Here is a 24,235-nt window from a genome sequence, read left to right on the forward strand (position 1 = left end):
AACCTTGGAGGCTTCCCCTACGAGCAGAACTTCTTCTTCAAGGACCATTCACTTACCCCGATTTCCTGATGTTACATTTAATGGCGTGGCTGTTGAGACCACTCTACTGAAGAGAAGGGGTATTCCGGAGGAGGTGATGCCTACTAAGCTAAGGGCACGGAAGGAAGTTACTTACACTATCATAGAATATGGAGAGCATATGTCCACTGGTGTGAACAGAAGAAGTTTCCCACCACGGTGTTCTCTCTGGCACGCCTCTTAGGTATTCTTCAGGTGGGATTTTCAGCAGGCCTACGATTAGGTTCGCTAAAAGTCCAAGTTTCAGCACTTTCTGTGTTTTTCCACAGAAGATTGGCCTTACTACCGGAGGTTCAGACCTTTTTGAAATGTGTACTTCGTTTTCAGTCCCCAGGTGTGGCCCCAACGGAACCTTGGGACTTGCTGTTGGTATTGGCGTTTCTCCAGTCCTCCACTTTGGAATCGGTAGATTTGCGTCTCCTAACCTGGAAGACCATCTTGCTCCTGGCCCTGGCATCGGCTAGAAGGGTGTCTGAGCTTAGCACTCTCTCCTGTCGCTCCACCTATCTCAGGCAGAGCGGAGCTTAGGACACGACGCGTTTAGATTTTCTCCCTAAGGTGGTATCGGCATATCACATGCCGATTGTGGTTCCCAGGTTGTCGGCAGACGTATGCAGTGTGCGACGCCGTAGCAACACGGCACCAAGCAGAACTGACACCGGTCCCCCTAAACTGCACCTACCGCACACTCCTCCGAAAACCTAGGAATGACATCTGGCTGTTTAAAGGGGTACCCGAAGAATCCACTAGCTTATCTGACAGCGGGACGCCGCACTCAGATAACCCTAAGGGACTATTATACAAGTGCTCTAACCAGAGACTTATCAGACTGTTCCTAAAGTATACGCAATCCTAGGGAGAAATCACCAACCTTTGATGGGCACAGTTAGGACTGAGCATACAGACTATCCAATTTATGCTTATGACCAATTTACACTTTTTTTGTGGCCAATTGTGTACATTTAATTGAATCGTTGTTTAATGTAAGTTACAATTGCAAACATACTGAGTCTATTACCAATTTCTACTGTATACAGCCATATGCACCCATATATTTGTATATTCACTGCATATTGATTATTAAGGGCAGTATTCAATGAAAAAGTTCTCCGTGCATGGAGAGCGTTTTATTTCGCTCTCCATGCACTCTCCGTGTTCCGGAGGGCTCTCTGCCACTCCTGCTCCCTCTATTCAATGTGGCTGATGCTCTCCGCCACTCGCGGAGAGTCTTAACCCCTGCAGGGAGCAGGGAGCTTTCAGGGAGCCGGAAGCAGCCAGAGAGATTAAAGTCTCCCTGGCTGCTCCAGAGGACTGTGGAGGGGAGGGGGGCTCTCCAGGACCCAGGCTGCACCCCCCTATAGCCAGCGGGGGACCCAGTATTCACTGCACCCGTTTGTGCATAGTTACGTTTGGGTGCAGTGAATATATGAATATCTAATGAGCGGCTCGAGCGCTCCGGCCCCCTGCTGGCTGCACTGTGTAAAAAAAAAAAATATATATTTTTTTTTTTTAAATTAAATATATATTCATGTGCTATAAGCACATGAATAAAAATAACATGTCCCTTCACAGAAAAAAAAAACTGATTTTTTGACACCAAAATTTCTTAAAAAAACCTTTTAGTTTAAAAGTTCACATTCCAGCTCTCCATCAAAAGATGGAGAATTGCTACACGGAGAAAGTCACTTAGAAAGACGGAGAACATTTCACATTGAATAGGGTTGCTCGCTTTTGGAGAGCAAAATGCTCCGTCCAAGGCGAACAAAGCACAAGTTCTCCACAAAACACGGAGAACTTTTCTCATTGAATACTGCCCTAAGACAGAGCGCGACACTAACCCACAAAAATTATATACGTTCAAAAAGATTGGATCCCAGTCAGATCCGTAAGTGTTCGCAGCTAGTCGCAACATCAATCTCAGTGCGCAGATACAACAAGAAATTCTCGACTACATCTAAAAAGAAAAAAAAAATTGCCGGCTCCGTAATAGCCTGTCTATACAACATCATAACTCCAGCATCCCCTATCAAAAGGGATTTATGTGATAGTACCAAAATCCTGTTTTCCCATAAGAAATATATAATGCCATATAGAGCTTTATGTTTTTATTTCACATGTTTCACAGTATAGTACTTAGAATAGTTTGTGACATTTCTGTTGTGTTTTTACAGTGCTTTGTTTTAGCAATGACTTCTGGCCAGATGTGGAATCACATTAGAGGACCGCCTTATGCGCACAAGAACCCACACACTGGTCAAGTGGTAAATATAATGTTCTCTTTATAATAGTTGTTATGCTTCACTCATGCATATGCCTTTCAAAACTGTATACAGTGTTTTTGCTTAAACAATAAAAAAAAAATTGTTCCCTCTCTTCTCCCACTTGGTTAATTTAGAGGTGGTTATGTGCCCCTGTGCATAGGAGCTGCATAGATAATGACCTACTGTGATTGTGTACTTTTGTAAAGGTTCCCATACACAGTGAAATCGTTTCATGGGTTTTGGTCTAGATGGCATTGCACTCGATTTGCATGCGATTGGGACCTAGATCAAAGAGTATGTGCAGCACATACTTTTTGCTCTGTGCTATGGAATCACACAGTGTATGGGCACCTTTTCTTCATCTAGTTCATAGTCACAGGATTTTTTTCTGTCATGTACAGGCGAGTTAATCTATTTTGTTGGGTTAGTAATTACCCCACCTGCTTCCACAAAGACAGAAGTGTCCCAAAACATGACCTACTGGGGGCTACTTGAGGATTAATGGGAACAGCTGCTCTAAAACCATGGTGTTTTTCTGTAAAGGATTGTCAGATAGTGGATAGTGGGTGAGTTTTTTTTGTTTTTTGCTAATCCTGGGTGTTAGAAGCTGCCTGGATCACTGGCATTATTGGATTAGAATGTAAATTAGTGGGAAGAGTTTCCTTGAAGTCCATTGTGCAACTGCTATACAGTAGGTCCTCTCGCTTCCTATAGTGAGAATAAGTTCTAGGGATCCATCCTATTCTATGCTAAGTGTGCGAGTCGCTGCTGATAACGCCAGCACCTGGTCTCACGCCCTTCTTGAGGCAGCAAGCACTTCTGTGCACATTCTATCTGCTGTAAAGTACGGTCGCTGCCAATATGATTCTCGGCCACAGATTTATTGTGGCTAATAGGGTCAACACCTTAGTGAGAACAAAATAAAACGAAGCTAATGAGCCCTTGGTAAAAAATACAGCATTGGGCATTTTAGAACAAAAAGTACATCTCAGATGTTGGCACTCAAAGGGTTAAATCTCATCCTGAAAAATAAAGTGTGTTGTTCATGGAACATCTTACATTCTGACTAGGTCATCCCACTAAACATCTGCTAACACTCCTGTGCACTTCCATACTTTCTTGAACACATGTATCCAATAATGGCATAAAATTGTCTGCACTCAACACTTTCTTAAATAACCCTTTCACTGTGCAGGAACATTGTCTAAACCACTGTTTACAATCCTTTTACTGTTTCCCTTCATTATTTTAGGATGTATTTCTTTATTTATGAGCAAAACACAAATGACCCTTATTAATTTTTGTATTCTGCTGTTTCTTTGTGTATTTGTTCTTGCAGAATTATATACATGGAAGTAGCCAAGCTCAGTTTGTGGCAGAGACACACATTGTTCTACTGTTCAGTATCCTTTTCTGGTTGGTAATGTGCTGTTTCTCCACCTTCCCTTTTATGCTGTACAAGCAATCTATAGCAATTGCCATGCGCATGCCTAACAACATTATTTAATATATATCTGCATATGAAAGATGCATCTTAGGGATGTCTTAAATATTTGTGTTTCTCTTTCAATGGTCCTGGTGACACAGCTCAACACTGGGATGTAGGAGGGTCCGAAGGAGCCAGGCACCTATCCTAAAGTTTTAGAGGGTAGGCTCCTCCCCTACTGCATCCCTGGACTCTTCAGTTCGTGTTAGGTGCCCACTGGAGTGGGTGCTATTCTAAAGGGCTGCAGGAGCAGCCGAAGAATTAGAGTAGTTAGGGGATTTTTATTGTTTTATTAACTTTTACCCTAGCTAGGTAGGCACAGTGTGAGGATTCTCATAGTGAATCCTCACACTGCTAGCGCAGCAGGAGCCGACAGAAGCGCGTCCTGTCAGCTCACTGTGCACAGGGGAGACACTGTCTGGTCTCCCTGTGCAGCGCTTATAGCCTTTTCTAAGAGGCTGCCTGGGCTCCGGAGTACCCTGAAACCGGCTCCACATTTAGGTGGGGATCATGGGGGACAGGCGCTCCGTGATGGCGGCGGCCATTTTATGCGGAGCTTACACGCTGAGCTCCTAGATGAGAGGACAGCAACGTTGTGACAGGCATGTTCCAAGTGATCCCCAGTTGAGGGGGAGACACTGGAACTAGGAAATCCTACCTAAGGAGCGGCTGGCTGGGGGTGGTTGGCGCCAAAAGGTCACGGACCCCGCAGCAGCAGGGACCTGTGGTCTCTTCCTTCACTCTGACTTTGGCGCCTTTCAGAACGCTTGCAGCGGAGCTGAGCTGGCTTACTGATCCTGGCAGAGTGACTTGGATTTCCTGGGCATCGCTTCCCCGCAGTTGAAACCAACAGACAGATAAGTGACTGGGTGCATTGCCTCTGTATAAACGCTTGTACATTGTTTGCACTGTGTATACTGATAGATATACATTTATCACTTGCATCATGTCTGAGCATCAGGCTGTGGTTTTGGGGGAGGGAGCCCTTAGTGCACTGAGCGCGTGCAATGTTTGCACACAAGTTTGTCCCTGAGCAGATGGCCAAGGGGGGCTTTTGTATTACTTGCGCTGATGTGAGACCCATGGGCAGTGAACCCCATAGGGCAGAGCAGATGGAACCTGCGTGGGCCAGGGCCCTAGGCAGGTCAGTAAACGCTTTGGTGCAGCTTTTGGACAGGCAGAGTGATGGGCTGGTAGAATCACAGAGACCTATGCCATCATCTCAGCAGTCGTCTGGCTCCTTGCCTCTTACCCAGGCAGATCCTGCGCTGATTCAGGTGATGCAGGATACTGCTAAAGGGATCAACAGGTTCAGTGAAATGCTGGACAAAATGGATGATGTGTCAGGGACCCCTAGAAGGTCTTATGCTTTGACTACTGTGGTAGATGAGGAGGAAGGAGAGTATACTGACATCCCCTGGGATCAGGGTGATGATTTGGAAGAGAACTCTGCTGCTGGTATAGAGGATCTCATTGTAGCTGTGAAGCAGGCTTTAAAGCTGTCTGTGGAGGATAAGACTCCTGTTAAAGGTGTTTTTAAGCGACAGCGGAAGGAGGCTGTTACTTTTCCTTCAGATGAGGGGTTACAGGAATTGTTAGAAGGGGCTTGGAAAACTCCTGATAAGAGGCTTCAGATGCCTAAGCGATTCCTTAGTCTGTACCCCATGCCAGAATCTCATGCGGAGCTCTGGGAAAAGGTCCCAGTTGTGGACGCTTCAGTGGCACGGTTGTCCAAGGCTACTGTATTACCAGTACAAGGCGGTGCAGCTTTTAAAGATTCTGTGGATAAAAAGCTGGAGGGAAACCTCAAGGCTATCTTTGAAGGGGTGGGGTTTACCTTACGGCCCCTTATTGCTTCAGCCTGGGTCTCTAAGGCCATGATAGAGTGGGCTGGTGAATTATGCACCATGCTGCAGGCTGACCCTGGTGCGTTACTGCTTGCAGAAAAGATTAAGGCAGCTGCAGAATATGCAGTGGAAGCAGAGGAGGAAGCTATTAAAATGGCAACCAGAGTGTCCACAGTCTCCATTAATGCCAGGAGAGTGCTTTGGCTTAAAGCCTGGGAAGCAGACAATGAGTCCAAGAAGGCTCTGGAAACATTAGCCTTCAAAGGAAAGGTACTCTTTGGTACCGAATTAGAGGAGATTATAAAACAGGCCACGGGCGGCAAAAGTACATTCCTGCCGGCCTCCTCAGCAAAGCAGACGTCCAGATTTTCTGCTTTTAAGCCGTCCTTTCGGTCCTCCCCTAGAGGTGGTGCGTCCTTTCGAGGACAGTCTTTCAGGGGAAGGTTTCAGTCCTCTAGAGGCAAGACACAAAAGTCAAAATTTGGCTCTTTTCACAAGAAGCCTGCCACAAAAGGAGAGGACAAACCCTCTGCATGACTGTCAGGGGCTTCGCCCGACAGTGACAAAAGTGGGGGGGCGTCTCACACTCTTCAGGGACGCTTGGGCTTCTCTAAGCCAGGATGCCTGGGTGTTAGATATTATAACACAGGGTTACAAAATCCCTTTCAGAGGGCCGCCTCCGAAAAGGTTCATTCCCACATCCTTACCAAAGGAGGCACGGCTTCGTACAGCTCTTGTGAGAGCAGCTCACTCCCTTTTGGAAAAAGGGGTGGTTACACTAGTCCCCAGGGCAGAGTGGAAGAAAGGCTTTTACTCCACGCTGTTCCTGGTGCCCAAACCAGACGGGTCTTTCAGACCAATACTAAATTTGAAGTCTCTAAATGTTCATTTATGGGTAGACCATTTCAAAATGGAGTCCCTACGGTCAGTACTCCTGAGTCTGGACCAGGGAGAATTTTTGGCGTCCATGGATGTCCAGGACGCATATCTGCACGTCCCTATACACCCGGAGCATCAGACCTTGTTGAGGTTTGCCATAGGAGACCTGCATTTACAATTCCGGGCGTTACCCTTTGGGCTAGCAACCGCGCCAAGGGTATTCACAAAGATAATGTCAGTGATGGCGGCGGTGCTGAGGCTCAGGGGAATCACAGTAATACCCTATTTGGATGATCTCCTGTTCAAAGCAGAGTCAGCAGCCATGCTGCAGAGTCACTTGGCAGAGGCCATCAGTTTTTTGCAGGCTCACGGCTGGATTTTAAATTTGCAAAAATCTCAGTTGGTACCGTCACAAAGGCTCCAATTCTTGGGAGTCATACTGGACACCCATCTTCATCGGGTTTTCCTCCCGGAGGTAAAGGCCAGGGATCTGGTCACCCTAGTCCAGGAGATTCTCAGGGCTCAGAGCATTTCAGTATGGAGGTGCCTCAAGCTCCTGGGGAAAATGGTGGCGTCATTCGAGACGCTTCAATTTGCCAGGTTCCACTCTCGGAGGTTCCAATGGAACATTTTGTCAGCCTGGTCAGGAAACACTTTGACCATGAAATCCGAGATGATAGTGCTGTCTTCGGACACTCGGGAATCCTTGAAATGGTGAACAGAAGTAGATTCCCTTCAGTGCGGTCGGTCATTACAGACCTGGGACTGGTTGGTAGTAACTACCGACGCCAGTCTCAGGGGCTGGGGGGGCAGTAGTCCTGGATCTCAGGCTTCAGGGCCTGTGGACGGCAGAGGAATCAGCGTTACCAATCAACATCTTGGAGCTGAGAGCTGTCTGGAAAGTGATTTCCTTGGCGGGAGACAGGTTACAGAACCTCCCTTTGAGGATTCAGACCGACAATGCCACAGCTGTGGCGTATCTGAATCACCAGGGAGGTACACGCAGCAAATTGGCCATGTGGGAGGTGTCCAGAATCTTCCTATGGGCGGAACAGAATGTTCCAGCTGTATCGGCTATATTCATTCCAGGAATAGAGAATATAGAAGCCGACTTCCTGAGCAGGGAGGAGCTCAAGGAAGGGGAATGGAGCTTACACCCTCAGGTGTTTCACCAGATCACTTCGATGTGGGGAACATCGGATGTGGACCTGATGGCATCCAGGGTCAACCGTCAAGTGCCCAGGTTCTATGCCAGAACGGGGGATCCACTAGCGGAGGCAGTGGATGCCATGACTATTCACTGGCAGGGAGATCTCCTTTATGCATTCCCACCAGTACCAATGTTACCGAGACTTCTGAAGAAAATACAGGGGCAGAAGGTTCCAGTGATCTTAGTGGCCCCAGATTGGCCAAGGAGGTCCTGGTACTCGAGGCTTCAGAGGTTGTCTGTGGACTCATGGCGTCTACCTCTGAGACCAGACCTTCTAAGACAAGGCCCATTCAATCACCTGGATTCCGATCGATTGATTTTGACGGCCTGGCTATTGAAACCACCATTTTGAAAAGGAAAGGGTTTTCTGAGGCAGTAGTACAGACGATGATAAAAGCCAGAAAAGCTGTATCTTCGGCAAATTATTATAGAGTCTGGAAGACTTACATTCGATGGTGTGAGAGAAGAAAGGCTCATACATCTCATTTTAAGCTATCAAGAATGATGGAATTCTTACAAGATGGTTTTTCATCGGGTCTAAGCCTTCAGTCACTGAAGGTGCAGATTTCGGCCTTGTCCATCTATTTCCAGAAAAAGATAGCCATTTTGCCGGAAATTCAAACCTTTTTACAAGGAGTATCCAGGTTGAAACCTCCATACAAGCAACCAGTAGCACCTTGGGATCTATCACTGGTTTTGGAATGCCTTCAGAAGGCACCATTTGAACCTTTAAGGTCGGCTGACTTTAAGTTTCTCACGTGGAAGCTAGTGTTTTTGTTAGCAGTAGCATCTGCTAAAAGAGTTTCAGAGTTGGGAGCCTTGTCATGTAAATCTCCCTTCTTAATTTTTCATGATGACAGGGCTGTTTTGAGAACAGTGCCTCAGTTTTTACCGAAGGTGGTATCTACCTTCCATTTAAATCAGGAGATAGTTCTACCTGTGTTTCAACCCCCAGAGGGTTCTAAGAAAAGGGACAAGTTGAGAACTTTGGATGTTGTGCGTGCTTTACGCATATATGTGGACAGAATGAAGAGTGTCAGGAAGACTGACACGTTGTTGGTATTGTATGACGTACACAAAATTGGTTGGCCTGCATCTAAGCAGACTATTGCTAGGTGGTTGCGGTCTGTGATAGCCTTTGCATACACTAAAGTGGGTAGACCGGTACCGGCCAAAATAAATGCGCATACCACCAGGTCAGTTGCCACCTCTTGGGCGGTTCGACATGGGGCCACAGCTGAGCAGGTTTGCAGAGCTGCCACTTGGTCATCTGTTCACACATTTGCCAAATTCTATAGATTCCATGAGTTCGCGTCGGAGGACGCATCATTCGGGCGAGCAGTGCTGAGAGCTGCAGACCTGAGCGTACCCTCCCAAAGGACCGGCTCTGGAACGTCCCAGTGTTGAGCTGTGTCACCAGGACCATTGAAAGAGAAAAAGGGATTTTTGTAAGAACTTACCGTTCGAATCCCTTTCTCTGATATGGTCCTGGTGACACAGCGATCCCTCCCTTACGCTCAGTAAGTATGCCAGAAGTTTCATGATGTTCATGTTAAAATGGTTAAAAGTTAACAGTTTCTGTTATAAAATGTGCATATAATATGTGCAGGCGTTTGTACTGAGTTAATGTATTCCAGTGGCTTTGAAAGATTGAACTGAAGAGTCCAGGGATGCAGTAGGGGAGGAGCCTACCCTCTAAAACTTTAGGATAGGTGCCTGGCTCCTTCGGACCCTCCTACATCCCAGTGTTGAGCTGTGTCACCAGGACCATATCAGAGAAAGGGATTCGAACGGTAAGTTCTTACAAAAATACCTTTTTTAAAGCTGTGTACGCACACTATAGGCAGCACGGACGGTGTAATGGTTAGCATTACTACCTCACAGCACTGAGGTCATGGGTTTGAGTTCCACCATGGCCCCTTATTGTGTGGAGTTCTCCCCGTGCTTGCGCGGGTTTTCTCCGGGTACTACTGTTTCCTTCCACATTCCAAAAATATACTGGTAGGCTAATGGCTTCTAACAAAATTAACCCTAGAATGTCTGTGTGTGCGTGTACATGTGGTAGGGAATATAGGCTGTAAGCTCCACTGGGGCAGGGACTGATGTAAATGTTCAAATATTTTATATAAAGTGCTACAGAATATGTGTGCGCCATATAAATAACTGGTAATAAATATTATCTGTCCAATGTGGCTAGTTATGCAGGGTAGCAATTTTCATTACACAGTGTGTGCGGGTGGCACTGTAGTCCAGCTACATAAAATAGCCTATTCACCTGTGGCTGCAGCCTCTAGAGTGCAGCTATTTGCTGGGTATTAAGGGCTTAATGTCAAAGTGCCTGCCCCCCATCCATAGTCCTCTAGAGTTGCAGTCTGGTAGTTCTCTCCCTCTTCAGTAATGTGTGTAGTGGTGGGGCTCTGTCTGGCGCGGTGTATAGTGGTGGGGCTCTTTCTGGCTCAGTGTTGCAATGTAGTGTAATGGGAATTGGTACTACTATGTGGCTAAGCCCCTACCCATGAAGCCATGTGCCTTTGGCATGTGCTGTCCCTATTTTGAGTGGGGGGGGGGGGGGGGGCACAAATTCCCTTTCTGGCACAGGGCACCAAAATGTCTAGTTACAGCATTGATGGAAGCAGTGAAAACATTATAGTCTCCTTAAACTAAAAATAATCTAAATAGAAACCTGATAATAAATCGGGGGCTATCCTGTACATATTTGCTAGTTTCTCTTTTATAATGTGTAAACACCTACTGCTAGTGTGGCAGGTCTGCATATTTGTGTATTTAAGCATAACATCAATTACTGTAATAATATGTGCTTATCCTGCTAGAGTCATATAATGCATTGTAATCTGCCTACAGAAGCTAATTTCCTAAAACAGCCACTTGAAAATTGCAAGTGTCAGCTGCACAATTCGCTGGCTAGTTTAGTGATTGTAGCGGTCACCTCAGGATTTGGCACCAGAGGCCAATTGCTTCAGACCCTTGGCTTGAATACATGCCATATGGCGATGTATTAGTGTGTTATATGTGCACACAAGTAATTCCATAATATTGTTTTGTGGTGGCGTTGGCAAGAAGTAAAACCCGGGGCTAAATGTAATACCCTTTGTTGGTTCAGAGGTTCAAGATTTTGAGTGCCTCCCTTTTTGTCCTCCGTGCCACAGCCAGTGGGGTCTCAACGCACTCTGTCTTGGCTCCAGTATGAGAGTTGAACTTTTAATATTTTGCCTACATATAACTTCCAGATCTACAATAATCTAAGACCAATTTGGCTTCTGGAAGCTTCTTGATACTATACTACTCTATTGCAGTTCTCGGGGATACTGTGTAACACTTTGCATCACTTGAACCCAGGGAACGACTATGACTGGATAATAAAGATCTGAAATACATATTTGCTTCCTTACATTTTTGCTTTTAGATGGTGGAGTAACTTTGGGAATGGTTCTTCTACATGAAGCTGCCACTTCTGAAATGGACGTAGGAAAACGAAAGAGTGAGTACTGCACTTCATTTCTCAACAGAGATGTTAGGAAAATGGTAAATTAACAACACTTTTGTTAGAGTAGAATGTACAGGAACATACTCTATTATTTTGTTATAAATGTGGGCTAACTGTTCAGTAAACATTTTCAACAGTTTTAATCTATATGTATTTAGCTTGTTTTGTTTACTTTTAGGATTGAATCTGTGAACTGTAAATTACAATATAGATGTGTACTCTCCCTATCCTTTTATGAGAATTTAGCAACAATCAATGGGGGGGTATGCAATGTGCCACCGCTATTTCCGACATGGGAAATAGCGGCGGCTTCCTATTCAATGCTGTCTTTAACGACGGCATTGATTTGGGATCACGGCAGAACGGGCCCGACAGCTTCTGAAGTCGGGCCCATAACTGCCGTGGATTGTCTTAATCCTGGCCGCAGATCGACAATCCACGGCCATTTTTTACAGCCACGCTCCCTTTGTGCCGAGCGACAGGGGGGACATTGAATCCAGTCTGTCTTTATGCAGTCGATCCGACCGCAAACGGGCCAGGATCACGGCTGTCGGCGGGGATAGACAGCCGTGATCCCACATTGCATACCCCCCAATGCCTCAGACCCTTTGTAGCAGCATTTGTGTGGTGATAAAGCTTCAGTTTGAAAATGTAAAAAATATAAATTTTAAACATATTATAATGTAATAAGGGGGAAATCCAATTGGCATGGGGTTTATCCCTCAGCTAGATGAGGGGCATATTAAGCTCAGTGAAGTGTTAGTGTCTCGTTTTTATCACCGGCCAATCAGCTCCTAACTGTGAAATTACATTCTTGGTTTGAAAAATGACTGGTTTTTATTACTGGCCAATCAGTTCCTACCTGACACTTTATCACTTCACAGAGCTTTAATAAGTCTGCCCCTGAATGTTCTGTGCTAAACCCCAGTGAGTGGAAAGATTCTCCACAGCCTCAGGAATTGTAATAATAATTGTGTTACAATGCAGGCTTCCTGTATTTTGCAGGAAACCAGAGATTCCCACATTTAACCCATGGTTTACTACACTGTGATAAATGCTGAATTGTATAGTTGTAGACCCGAAACCTGAAGCTTCAACCTGACATACTGTCGTCGCCCCTAACCCCCCACCCCCTTCCCCATTACAATAGTGTTTCTAATTGCTTTGCTCACACAAGAAATTGGCATGGGTGCTATTTCTTCATTTTCAGCCACTTTAAGCGTTTATTTCGCAATCTTTTTATTCCTGAACAGACTATCTCTGCCGTTATTTAATATGCGAAAATGTTACTTGTGGAAGATGTATAATGAAAAGCGTGAGCCTGAAATACAGTTCAGTATATAATTTGAATATGTTCTAACATGTGATTTTGTTGTATTCTCTTGATAGTTATGTGTGTGGCTGGCATGGGCCTGGTGGTGATATTCTTCAGCTGGCTGCTGTCTGTCTTCAGATCCAAATACCATGGCTATCCCTACAGGTAAAATATATTCTATATATATCTGGATAGTGGTAGATGCTCAATTAGTTTAGTAATACCACTCGGGTGCATGAGAGGGAGGGGTTAATACTGAGTAAATAAAAAATACATTGTTCTCTGCCTAGCATAGCAGAAATGCAGGTGATCATCGCTAATTCTGCAGCACCTTACCGCTACTAGGTTTTTCTATAATTTCAGGGGGGACTCAATTGTTATCTTCCACCCCATTATCTACTGGCATAATGAATAGCTTATACTTTAACTCTCCATCTCAATTCTTTGGGACCTCCCATAACATATTTTTTATTCCGTTACCAAACTAGCACCACTTGGGTGCAAATGTCCTTTGAGTGTGGTGTGGTGTGTGTGTGTGTGTGTGTGTGTGTGTGGTGTACAAAATATGGGTGAGCTTCACTGGGATTGATTTGAATGGGTAAATATTATTTGTAAAAAGCAGTAGACTATTTGTACACAATATAAATATCAAAACCTTGATGAGGACAAACAATTTTTCTAACTTTTGTGTGCTCTTCCTAGATTAAGGCACACAGGGGCAGCTGTATTAAGGCAAGCAGGAGGAGGAGTTTGCAGGTGCACACTAAATATATATGCTAGACCTTTTAATATCTTGCTATATTGCATTTGAGGTTATTAGCATAGTAATGGCCATTAGTATCGGCTTGTCCACCGCGTCCAGGTTACCTCAATAGGACAAGTCCCGAACACTACTCTGGGACAGGGCCCCCCAGGCCAGCCCAGCAGAACCACCCCATGGCATCACATTAGTGTGAAATTAAAGTGATAGTAAAAGGGATAGGGGAAATTGTATGTGATAGGACTTACCAAGGTAAAAAGTAATAATAAATGTGAAGGGTGCTACATATATATTAAACAAACTAAAGGGGTGATTGAAAGTATATGATATGATGCCATGGAGCAGCCCAGCAACAGCAGCCCAAAGAGCCCTGAGCCCCAAACACAGTCCCACAGACTAACACTCAGCATATATGTATAGTAGGACTTACCCTCATAGTGCCAAGCTGAGGTGTGCAGTCCTGCTGGGGTTTGTTCCTTTTTTTTTTTTTTTTTAACAGTTTTCAGACCGCTGTCTGTCTTTCCAGGTTGAGGGCAACCACCAGTCCATTAAAATAGTTTTTCATTCATAAGTAGCCATATAGACTCTGTATGCTGCTACTTATAAATACATATTGGCTTTTAGTATATCATTGATGCACATGATGGATGCGAGTGTCGATTCCTACACGGGTATTGGATACAGATAATATATTTATCTCTATCTTTTTATATTTCAATCTTTTGAGTCAGGTTATTACTTAAACACAATAAAAATCAATTATGTTAAAAAAAATCTCTTCATCTGGGTACACAGCAACATCTAGCATGACTGGACACAGCGGGGTACCAGCATACATGCTTGTGGATGCCGGTTGTGAAGTGTGTGTGTGTGTGTGTGTGTGTGTGTGTGTGTGTGTGCGCGCGCATGTTGTGTGTACAGGTGATGGAGGATACCGCTGACTATGCAGAAGAACGTGCATAGTCAGTGCCCTAGTACAGTGGTTCCCAACCTTTTTTCTCTCCCGTACCCCTTGATTAGGCTTTTCATTGGTAAGTACCCCCTCCTCTCATTTTGAAATATGGACAGTACTTAGCAGTATGCGGATCCTTATACATGTCCTTATATTAAGGAGGAGTAGTATACAGCAAGGAATCATGCCATTCTGTGTCTAGACACTGGCTGTGTATTATCTCCAGGATTCCCACTAACACAGGTAGGATTAATGCCGCTGCTTCCTCCACCTTTGTCAGTGCTGGGCAGATGACTGCTGATGTCTGAGGGCAGCATGGGAAGCTCCCAATGGATTGCTGGTCAGGCATATGACACAACATGGTTTGTCTCCATGGCTATGGGTCTTCAGCCATCAAAATACCTTTTCATCATCCGCCATTACCAATATTATTTTCAAGTACCCCAGGTTGGGAACCACTGCCCTAGTACTTTCACACTGGTGACATTCAGATTTTTTTTCTTTTTCAAGCCTTTTGATTTGGCAAAATTTGTCATCCAGAATGTCAGGGCTAAAGCTGGGAACCTGAGACAGTGAGGGGTAGTGTAAAAAATTAACGATTTTTTTTTTTTTTTACACTCTTATAACTCCAACTATGGGCCTGATTCTGGTTCACTCGCAAAAAGTTTTCTCTTTAGCGGACAAAATAATGTGCAATGCAAGGGGGTCAGATGTAACCTGTGCAGAGAGAGTTAGTTTGCAGTACAAACCCCACCCAAATCTGATATCTATATTGCAGTGTAAAAATAAAGCAGTCAGTATTTATCCTGCACAGAAACAAAATACTGCCCAAATCTAACTCTGCACATCTGCCCCAGCTGCAGTGCACATGGTTTTGTCCATAAGAGAATTTGCTTTTCGAGTGAACAAGAATCAGGCCCTACAGTATATAAGATTTAAACATGTATTTACTGTGATATTCCATTTGTTATACATAGTGCAATAAGTATTGGGAACTTACAGTAAAATGGTAATTCCATATGGTATTAGTGGAATGTCCCCAGTGTAATTGGGTTGTGTTGTGTTATGTGGGCATAAAAAGTGGTTTCCTGCCCAGGGGATAAGGCAGCTTTATCCTTTTAGTACTGTTTTGCATGAATTGGATTTTTTTTTATCTTTTTTTTCTTGGCAAATTGCAGTTTTCATAAAGGTTCCCTGTCTTTTTTGTTAATTATGCTTATTTTACCTGTAATAGTTATGTCCATTACAAACTGATTTTGTTTCTTTTTAGCTTTCTCATGACATAGATGAAATGCTGATAAACAGACCTGAAACTGGAGCCAATGGAAAGAGACCGAGGCGGTTCATGCAACTTCTTTTAAAACTTCTGCTGAGACTTAACAGCACAGTTTGTGCCATCCAGGGCACCTTCTGTAGCAAAGGATAAATTCTGAATGAGATTACATTTTTGTGTTGGTAACCGTGAACCAAAGACTTCATGCAGTGCCTTAGTCAAATGCAGTAATACCCCACTTATCCCACCCCTATCAAGGTACAGTTATAAAGATTTTCTGTTTTCCGAACTCTTCCAGTGTTATGCTTAACTCCTAACAGTACAATTTATGCATAGGCTGTGGCTCCACCTGCAAGCTTGGACCACAGAGTTTTGGGTTTTTCATTATGCCTCCTGCCATCATCATAGTTTGGATAGTTTTTATCATCTTTTTCTACTTGTCCCTGTTTTTATTGGAAATAGATTTTTTTTTTTTTCAAAATCTTCTCAATACAGATCCTTAAACAATTAAGTTTAAAAGCACAAACCATTGATTTCTACTATAAAAAAAAAAATAGCAGTTGAACCATTTTCTGGACTGCTTTTGTACATTTTAAGAGACTTGATCTCCATTGTAAAAGGTGGAGCCACAACTTTCACAGTTCTATTTGCATTTCCAGATTCCTTTCTGCTGGTAGCTACAAAGACCACTTAATTACTTTATGGTAACTTCTCATTGAAATGTAGGTAAAAATAAATAACATTTTAAGAGACCATATACCTTCAAATGTACACCCCATGGAGCAGTGTAAGGAAATGTACTGTAGATGATAGTAAATCTGCATTGTCAGCAGAGTTTGTTAGGCAGTTAGTAATGCACTTATACCTGACTGTAACATGTCCCATTCCACACATTTAAGATGTTCTGCTCTTGGCAAAGTAACCTGGCCTGAATAAATAGTTTTAAACAAAACCATCTCTTAATTTTGGTAATGAAAGAAGTGGAACATTGAGAACAACATTTTGCATTTGGTACTTCTGGAGAGACCTGTATTCGCCATTTCTGAATGAATGTGTACCTTCTACTTCTGTTGTCCCTTTTTTATTTCACGGTGTTGAATCTACTTGAATGATAAGCTTGCATAACCAGAAACTATCACTCAAAGTGCCTGACATGTAGTTTGTAGTTGTGGTTTGAAGGACCAACGCTTCTGCCATGTCCTATTGCAGTGGTAGCCAACCCTAGCCCTCGAGAGCTACCAACAGTTCACATTTTCCAGACAACCTAGCTGCTGCACAGCTGCACTCATTAATCACTGACACATTTTAAAAGATCCACAGATGGAGCTAATGAGGTCACTTGTGATTCTGTGAGGAGACCTGCAAAACATGCACTGTTGGTAGCTCTCGAGGACTAGGGTTGGCTACCCCAGTCCTATTGGGTGACTACTGTGCTAGAATATTTAATGTTACAGATAAATTAATATCTTTCCTTGTACAGTTGTGCATAGTTTTTGGAGACAGACTTGCGGACTTATGGTCATTGCATGCAACTTCATAGAATACTACTTTTGTACTAGACTGAGTTTTAGCGCTAGTTCACACTTATGCAATCGAGGAAAGTAAGATGCATGAGCTAATGTTTGTCTTGGACATATGTTAGTGATGCAGTTTACATATGTTTTTATTATGTTTGATTTATTATTTTTTTAATCCTACAAACTATTATAGGGGTTGCTCACTTTACGCATGAGTATTGGGTCATGCCAAGGTGTATCATTTTAAATGCACCATTGAGATGTAAGAATGCAGCGGTGGAAACAAACCCATGAGAAACTTGTTTAATGAATCTTTGGTGTTCAGGCACTACAGAGAAGCTGAGAACCATATTCAGTATATATGCGAATAAGACCACAATGCTCACATGTTCTAAGCTGTCCTCTGCATTCTTTTATCATTTCACCCAAACTGAGATTACAGGCTTGCCAGCCTGACCCATTTCAGCAGTGGAACATTAGAATTTAGAATACCTCAGGTCCTGGGACACTCTTCCTTTCATGAAAAAAGAAGATGGTTATGTGCCTCTGACTAATATGTAAATTAAATAGGAATATTCCAGATTGTTAAAAAAAAAAAATAAGGAATCTTGCACTTTTATTTACGTTGCAGTGTATTTTTTGGTTGTTCAATAAAGAAACAAGTTGGGGTCATCACCTTCCACACAAGTTCTGAATATCATGTGTCTGTTTATTGCTGTGTTGTGTATGATTTATAATTTGATCTTTTTGTGTTCTTATGATATTATGTGGTGAACTATGCAATCTTCATTGTTTAAAAGTTTGTCATAGAGTTGCTGTATTTCCTACATTATAGATTTATCTTTTGGTTTTACATTTGTGGATACGTTTCAACAAAAAAACTGATCAACTAGTGCGATTTGCCCAATTTTCTCCTGATTCTTTTAAGGGAGTGGGTGAAAAGTGGCCAAATTCAATGTTTGACATTGGATCCAATTCAATACACTGTACTGGAGATCGGACCTGCTTGCACATCCAACCTCCAACTCTGACCTCCCTGCAGCGGAGAATGTGATTGCATGCCGATATATCACATGCAAAAGGTCTGCATGCAGGGGATTGGTTGCGACTTCTATTGGAGAAGTTGCAATAATATATGGATACTGTTACAGTTATGCTTCCAACACATTATGCTTCCAACACATTGGGGCTAATTCAGGTTGGATTGGGTAAGTGAACCAATCCGCATTTTGCCCGATGGTGGTGGTATGCGTAGGACAGGTCTTGTTATTGGGTTTGTTATATCTGGCCTACAGTCAGTATACTGACATCCGTATCCCAGCTTGTCGCTAAGCACAGTATGCAGTGCATAGAGGTGCCTGGCTGAAGAGGTGGTGTCTCGGCTTTGCTACTACTGCCACCTGTGCTCCATCTATCCCCTTAAATCTCAAGGAAGGTTGGAGAGGAACAAAGGACACATGGAGAATATTTTCACCATGACCAGCAGAGAAACCACCATTGCCCTAACTGTGCGGCGTTTGTATATTCTTCCCGTACTTGTGTGGGTTTCCTCCCACAATCCAGAAATATACTGGTATGCTTTATTCTCTGTAAAGCGCTGCAGAATATGAATATAAGAAACTGTAAATGAAAAAAAATTATTAATAAATGACCAGTGGCGAGGATGCTGCTGCTATACAGACACTGTTTATCATCCCAGCTGACAGGATGCTGGGAGTCACAATACAGATCCCAACTACTACCAGCAGAAATATGCCAGTGCCAGCATCTAGCTCAAAGGGGAGGGTTAGGTGATGGAGTACAATGATTAGGGTTCAGGACTGTTGAAGATATAAGGCTATGCAAACAAGAAATACAGGTGCACCCACTGGCGAAAGTAAATCACTTACACAATATGATTTTAACTTCAGGTATTGTGTTCTAAGGAAGTTTTATCTGAAATGACTCAGAATAACAGAAAAAAGACCATAGTGCAATATTGTCAGGTGATGGAATTTAATTTGGTTCAATCAGCCCACTCACATGGATCCATAAATGATAAGCATATCACAAAGGTCTTGAAAGAAGTTCTCCTTATTTCTCTCAATCCTAGGAGACTAGCGAGAAACTTGACATAGTGCAATATTGTATGATAAAAAATTATACAATTTTATTGGTGCACTCACATAAAAACAGATAAAAATAGCATATCACCCAATCCTGGGTTGAGAGGTCCAGCAGGTTCGTCACAATGGTGGTACAAGGTATTCTGATGTTCCCAGCCAAAGGTCCCGCGTCCGGACCGGTCGATGATGACAAAAGGCTTAAGCGCGCTTTCGGGCTATGGAGCCCTTCCTCAGAACGCTTCTGAGGAAGGGCTCCATAGCCCGAAAGCGCGCTTAAGCCTTTTGTCATCATCGACCGGTCCGGACGCGGGACCTTTGGCTGGGAACATCAGAATACCTTGTACCACCATTGTGACGAACCTGCTGGACCTCTCAACCCAGGATTGGGTGATATGCTATTTTTATCTGTTTTTATGTGAGTGCACCAATAAAATTGTATAATTTTTTTATCATACAATATTGCACTATGTCAAGTTTCTCGCTAGTCTCCTAGGATTGAGAGAAATAAGGAGAACTTCTTTCAAGACCTTTGTGATATGCTTATCATTTATGGATCCATGTGAGTGGGCTGATTGAACCAAATTAAATTCCATCACCTGACAATATTGCACTATGGTCTTTTTTCTGTTATTCTGAGTCATTTCAGATAAAGCTTCCTTAGAACACAATACCTGAAGTTAAAATCATATTGTGTAAGTGATTTACTTTCGCCAGTGGGTGCACCTGTATTTCTTGTTTGCATATTTTATCTTGTGGCTTTTGGTGAAAGCTATTTTTGGTGTCACCCTGGGCTGAATGTAAAGTTGCGCTGTGGTTTAAATCATTGTTTTTTATTTCCGAAGATATAAGGCTGCAGGAAGGGGAATGAATTTTACATACATGACATCTATGGTATTTCACAATGAAATGCCACCAAGCAAATAGGTATAATCACTAGAGTTGCATCTTTATTTGCACACACATTCATTAGCACTGTACAGAGAATATTTGACCATGTACATCGGTCCCTGCCCCATTGGATCTTACATTCTATATTCCCTATCACATGTACATATATTCACACTAGGGTTCATTTTTGTTGGGAGCCAATTAACCTACCAGTGTATATTTAGATTGTGGTAGCAATGCTTTGTGGCGGTGTCTCTATAGAACCAGGCATTCAATCAGTGTCCCATTAGGGAATCTCGAAATACTGTAGGAGATGCCGAATGTAATAGCAGTGGGAGGGCAGTGTGCTGGCCGCTAAAGATCACAATGTCCTCCGGTACAACTAGCGAACTGCAGAGGCTGATTGTAATGTCCTGCAATGCTGCTGGAGCCTGCCAGCAGTCTCAGAACTTTAGCATCTTATAGATCTTGGTTCCTGGGACTGCTCTGTATCTGTGTGCCTGTCCATTCCATGGTAGCTAGTTACCTCCTGTAGTAGTGGAAAATCTCGACCTAAAAGGAGGGTAAAGAGGCTTTGAGTGTTTCATTGATTTCCCTTTTTATTGAAACTGGTAAGTGCACTCATTGGCATTCCTTTATAGCACCAAGTATGTATAGGACCTTTACAGGGGCTAACAACTGGCAGCACCAGGAGGAACCAAGTACGCAGAGATGATAGAGCACTGCTAGTATGAACGATGGCTGGAACATTCCGGCCTTCAACTTGTACCATCAGATGAAACTGGGTGCTTTCTTCTGGGGAAATGCTTTCAGTGGCCATGCTGAGCATCAATCGAGTAACTTTCCCTGCACTGCAATCTATTGGCTCACCCTGCTTTGGACAGTTTCTGTGTCTATGGCCAAACTCACTGGGGGAAATTGACGGTACGTGTGCAGTTTCACGGTGGCAGGGAAATTACATGCGTTCGCGTGCGATGCAATGATACTTTTGTAGTTTCCAGTTTGCCCTGCCCGCGGATTGCATCGCATGCTATGAGATTTAGCACACCCCCACCATCCACGCCACCCTGAAGCGTGGGGAGCGCACGTGGTACGCGTCCCCCTGACTTGTTCATAACCCCACTTTCTCCCTCATCCACTAGGTGTCACTGGAGTTACCCTGGGGAATAGAAAGCGACCAACCACAGGGAGCATGGTCACTTTAAATATAAAGTGTGACCAACTTCTCCCCTTCTACTTCACCTCCCAGGCAGTCTCTTAGATTGTGCCCGAAAGGGAGCAGGTCACATTTGGCTCACTCCTGGGCTTTTTTATAATTAGGGCATAAAGCAGCAAAATTTGCCATTGAGGACAGGGCGATAGTTGCTGCTACTATCTGCCTGCGACACAGGAGCCTGCCAGAAGGAGCCGGCTGCTGCCACTGTATGTGCCCGGCTCCCTGGCTGAAAGAGACCACAGTGTCTGGAGATGGAACAGGCACTGCTCATACGAGGCGTGTGCCTCAATCCTACCCCAGTCCCACCACCGATGGCAGTGCCACAGCACTGTAAGTATTACCCTGCCTCCCTGTTAGAGCAGAGGTCAGGGAACACAGGCGGCGGTGCAGCAGAGGGTTTATTTTAAATCTGGTGCCATTATGGAGACGGAGCTGATGGGCGGGAGGCGGAGTCACCGCGCGGTCCTCCCAGCAGCCCAGGCATTCCCTGGCATTCCTGCATGTCACATAGGCCATTTTCTTTGTACGTTGGCGATGCTGAACACGTTGCTGGAGGCTCCTTGTTGCGCTGTAGATCCCATCAAAGACTACAGTTTGTCTAGATAACGAATTGATAATGCCTAGATATGATTGATAACCCAAACATATATATTTACTTTATAACCTTTAAATATAACGGCAACGCTGAAATTATTGCACACCAACACAACCTTGTTATAAAATGTATGACAATGCTTTACTTAAAGAATAGCTTCATTACAGGTATTTGCAAATGCAGACTAACACAAGAAACATAAAATTGATTAGCTAATACTTAAACAGTAATTCTAAATCAAATCAAAATGGAAACCTTTCAAGGACAGTGGTCAGCCATTATTAAACCTCCTTCATAGTCACCTCCAGCCCCCCCCCCCCCCCCTGTGCTTGCTTGTTCTTTCTCAACTGCCTTCCTCTTTCTTCTCTAATACCCCTTTTACACCAAGGAATAACCCAGGTCAGCGTTGGTGTAAAAGGGGCCAACCCAGGTCCAGCAACACTGGTTTCCTACCCAGGTCCTGACCAGGGTTGAACACTGGTTGGACCTGGGTCGTGGGTGGTGTAAATGGTCCCAACCCAGGTTGGGACATCCGGGTAGTGCTGAAAGGATACCAGAAGCGCAGGACGCCTTTCCACAGTGCGCTGCAGTGGCAAAAGACAGCAGTCAGGAAGGATACGGGCAGTGCACACAGAAATCATAACTGGATGCAGTATCATTTATATATTTTTTTGGTGGGGGTGGGGGGGGGCTGGGGGGAGCACATGGGAGTTTCGGTCTGCTGCTGCAGGGGAAGGGGCTGGGGAGAGCACATGGGAGATGCTGCACTTTTATACCGCTATGTGTGCTTGAGCACTGAATATAAATTTTTGAAAAATAGTTTTGTTAGAGGTGTTCCCCCATCCTGAACCTTCTGTGAGGGGATTCTAACGACGGCCTGTCCTAAAGCTGGGTACACATATATACAATTCCTGTTTCTTGCAACCGTTCGGCCGACCGTACTCCCGTCGGACCGTCCACAAACAACAGCCGACACGCGCGTACACACCTCGTACACACCTGTACAATTTTCTTGCGACGTACGATGTACTCCCGTCCAAACAGTCGCAAGAAAAAGATTGATAGTCTCCGGGATTTGATCAATAACCTGTGTTCTTTTACTGCTAGCAGGAGAATAATCAAATCAACACACACACTCTGGAGTGTCAAAAAGATGTTCTGCCGTTTAATAGCCTAATGCTTACATATATTCATTTTCTTATCTATTACATAATGGGTTTCACACATATAATTGCATTCCATAACTATACACAAATCACAACTAATTGGCACACCCCAGCTTGTTCACATCACTACTGAGATTTGGTTCCCCCACATCTCCTGGGCGTACAGCCAGAAACACAGATAAACGTTGTGCCCCTTATAAAAGATTTACGAGTCTCCTTCAAGAAACAAAACTTTTAAACTAAGCTAGAAATAATGAGGAACACAATACATTACATATATGATGCATACAAAATGGCGTATTATGGAGCCACATAGAATAACCAGCAATCTGCCTCTCTCAGTCCCTTCTATTGATTCTATTTAGGGACAATATACGTCATTTGCCCTGAGCCTCTCTGCCAATCAGGCGATGCCCTGATTAAGTACGTTCTATTCCCATGGGCCCACCCTGAGCACATGGAAGGCAACATGCCGTCCCGCACGGACAGAGAGTTCAGGTCGCTGTCACATGGACCACTAAACAGGTTCTTGTTCTCTTTCCAGGTAGATTGCTTTCACAGCTTTATCCATGGCTTCAGCATCATCATACTGACAACGGATCAAACGAATGTTGTGATGATCATTGTTTTTGTCAGCTTTCTTTTTCTGTGCTCTCTTATTGTGGTTTTTAATTTTCTTGGCAGTACATGCAAAACAATACAAACAAAGCTTGATTAATACATAGAAAAACAGAAACACACATATAATTTTTGCTAACCATGAAAGTATTCCCATAAACCATCCTCCTATACCCTTATACCAATTGGATGGGTTTAACCAACTGAACCAACTATCCTCAGCGAATACCCAATTACCCTTGTGCTGTTCTGCAAATTCCTGTTTAAGAGTTTTGACAATATCTATATGCTGTTCAATGGCTTCCTCTATGGAGTCAGACTGATTGAGGTAATTACAGCAAGCTTCTGCCACTATCAGGCACAAACCCCCCTCCTTGGCGGTAAGGTAGTCTAGTACCATACGGTTAGCCCTAACTTCTCGTTTAACCATTTTTATGTCCTCCAGTACTAGGTCAAAAGTATCATCATATCCTGGTTATATTGTCCAGTAATTTGGCTATGTCACTAACTTGTCTGTCATTGAAAGCGGTCCCTATAGTAAATACGTTTCCTATAGTTACCCCT

General features: G+C 43.8%; 1 protein-coding gene across 1 annotated transcript in view; it reads left to right on the forward strand.

The window, feature by feature from the left end:
* Positions 1-17,770, forward strand: part of MAGT1 (magnesium transporter 1) — a 29,444-nt gene extending 11,674 nt beyond the window's left edge. Inside the window, exons 6-10 of the mRNA XM_083159235.1 lie at positions 2,250-2,339; positions 3,679-3,742; positions 11,186-11,260; positions 12,656-12,746; positions 15,564-17,770. Of these exons, the coding sequence (XP_083015361.1) occupies positions 2,250-2,339; positions 3,679-3,742; positions 11,186-11,260; positions 12,656-12,746; positions 15,564-15,579 (336 nt within the window). The 3' untranslated portion in view covers positions 15,580-17,770. The remainder of the gene's footprint in view (positions 1-2,249; positions 2,340-3,678; positions 3,743-11,185; positions 11,261-12,655; positions 12,747-15,563) is intronic.
* Positions 17,771-24,235: the final 6,465 nt, after the last annotated feature.

Source organism: Crinia signifera, chromosome 9 (genome assembly GCF_055691185.1).
Source record: "Crinia signifera chromosome 9, ASM5569118v1, whole genome shotgun sequence".
Lineage (NCBI taxonomy): Eukaryota > Metazoa > Chordata > Amphibia > Anura > Myobatrachidae > Crinia > Crinia signifera.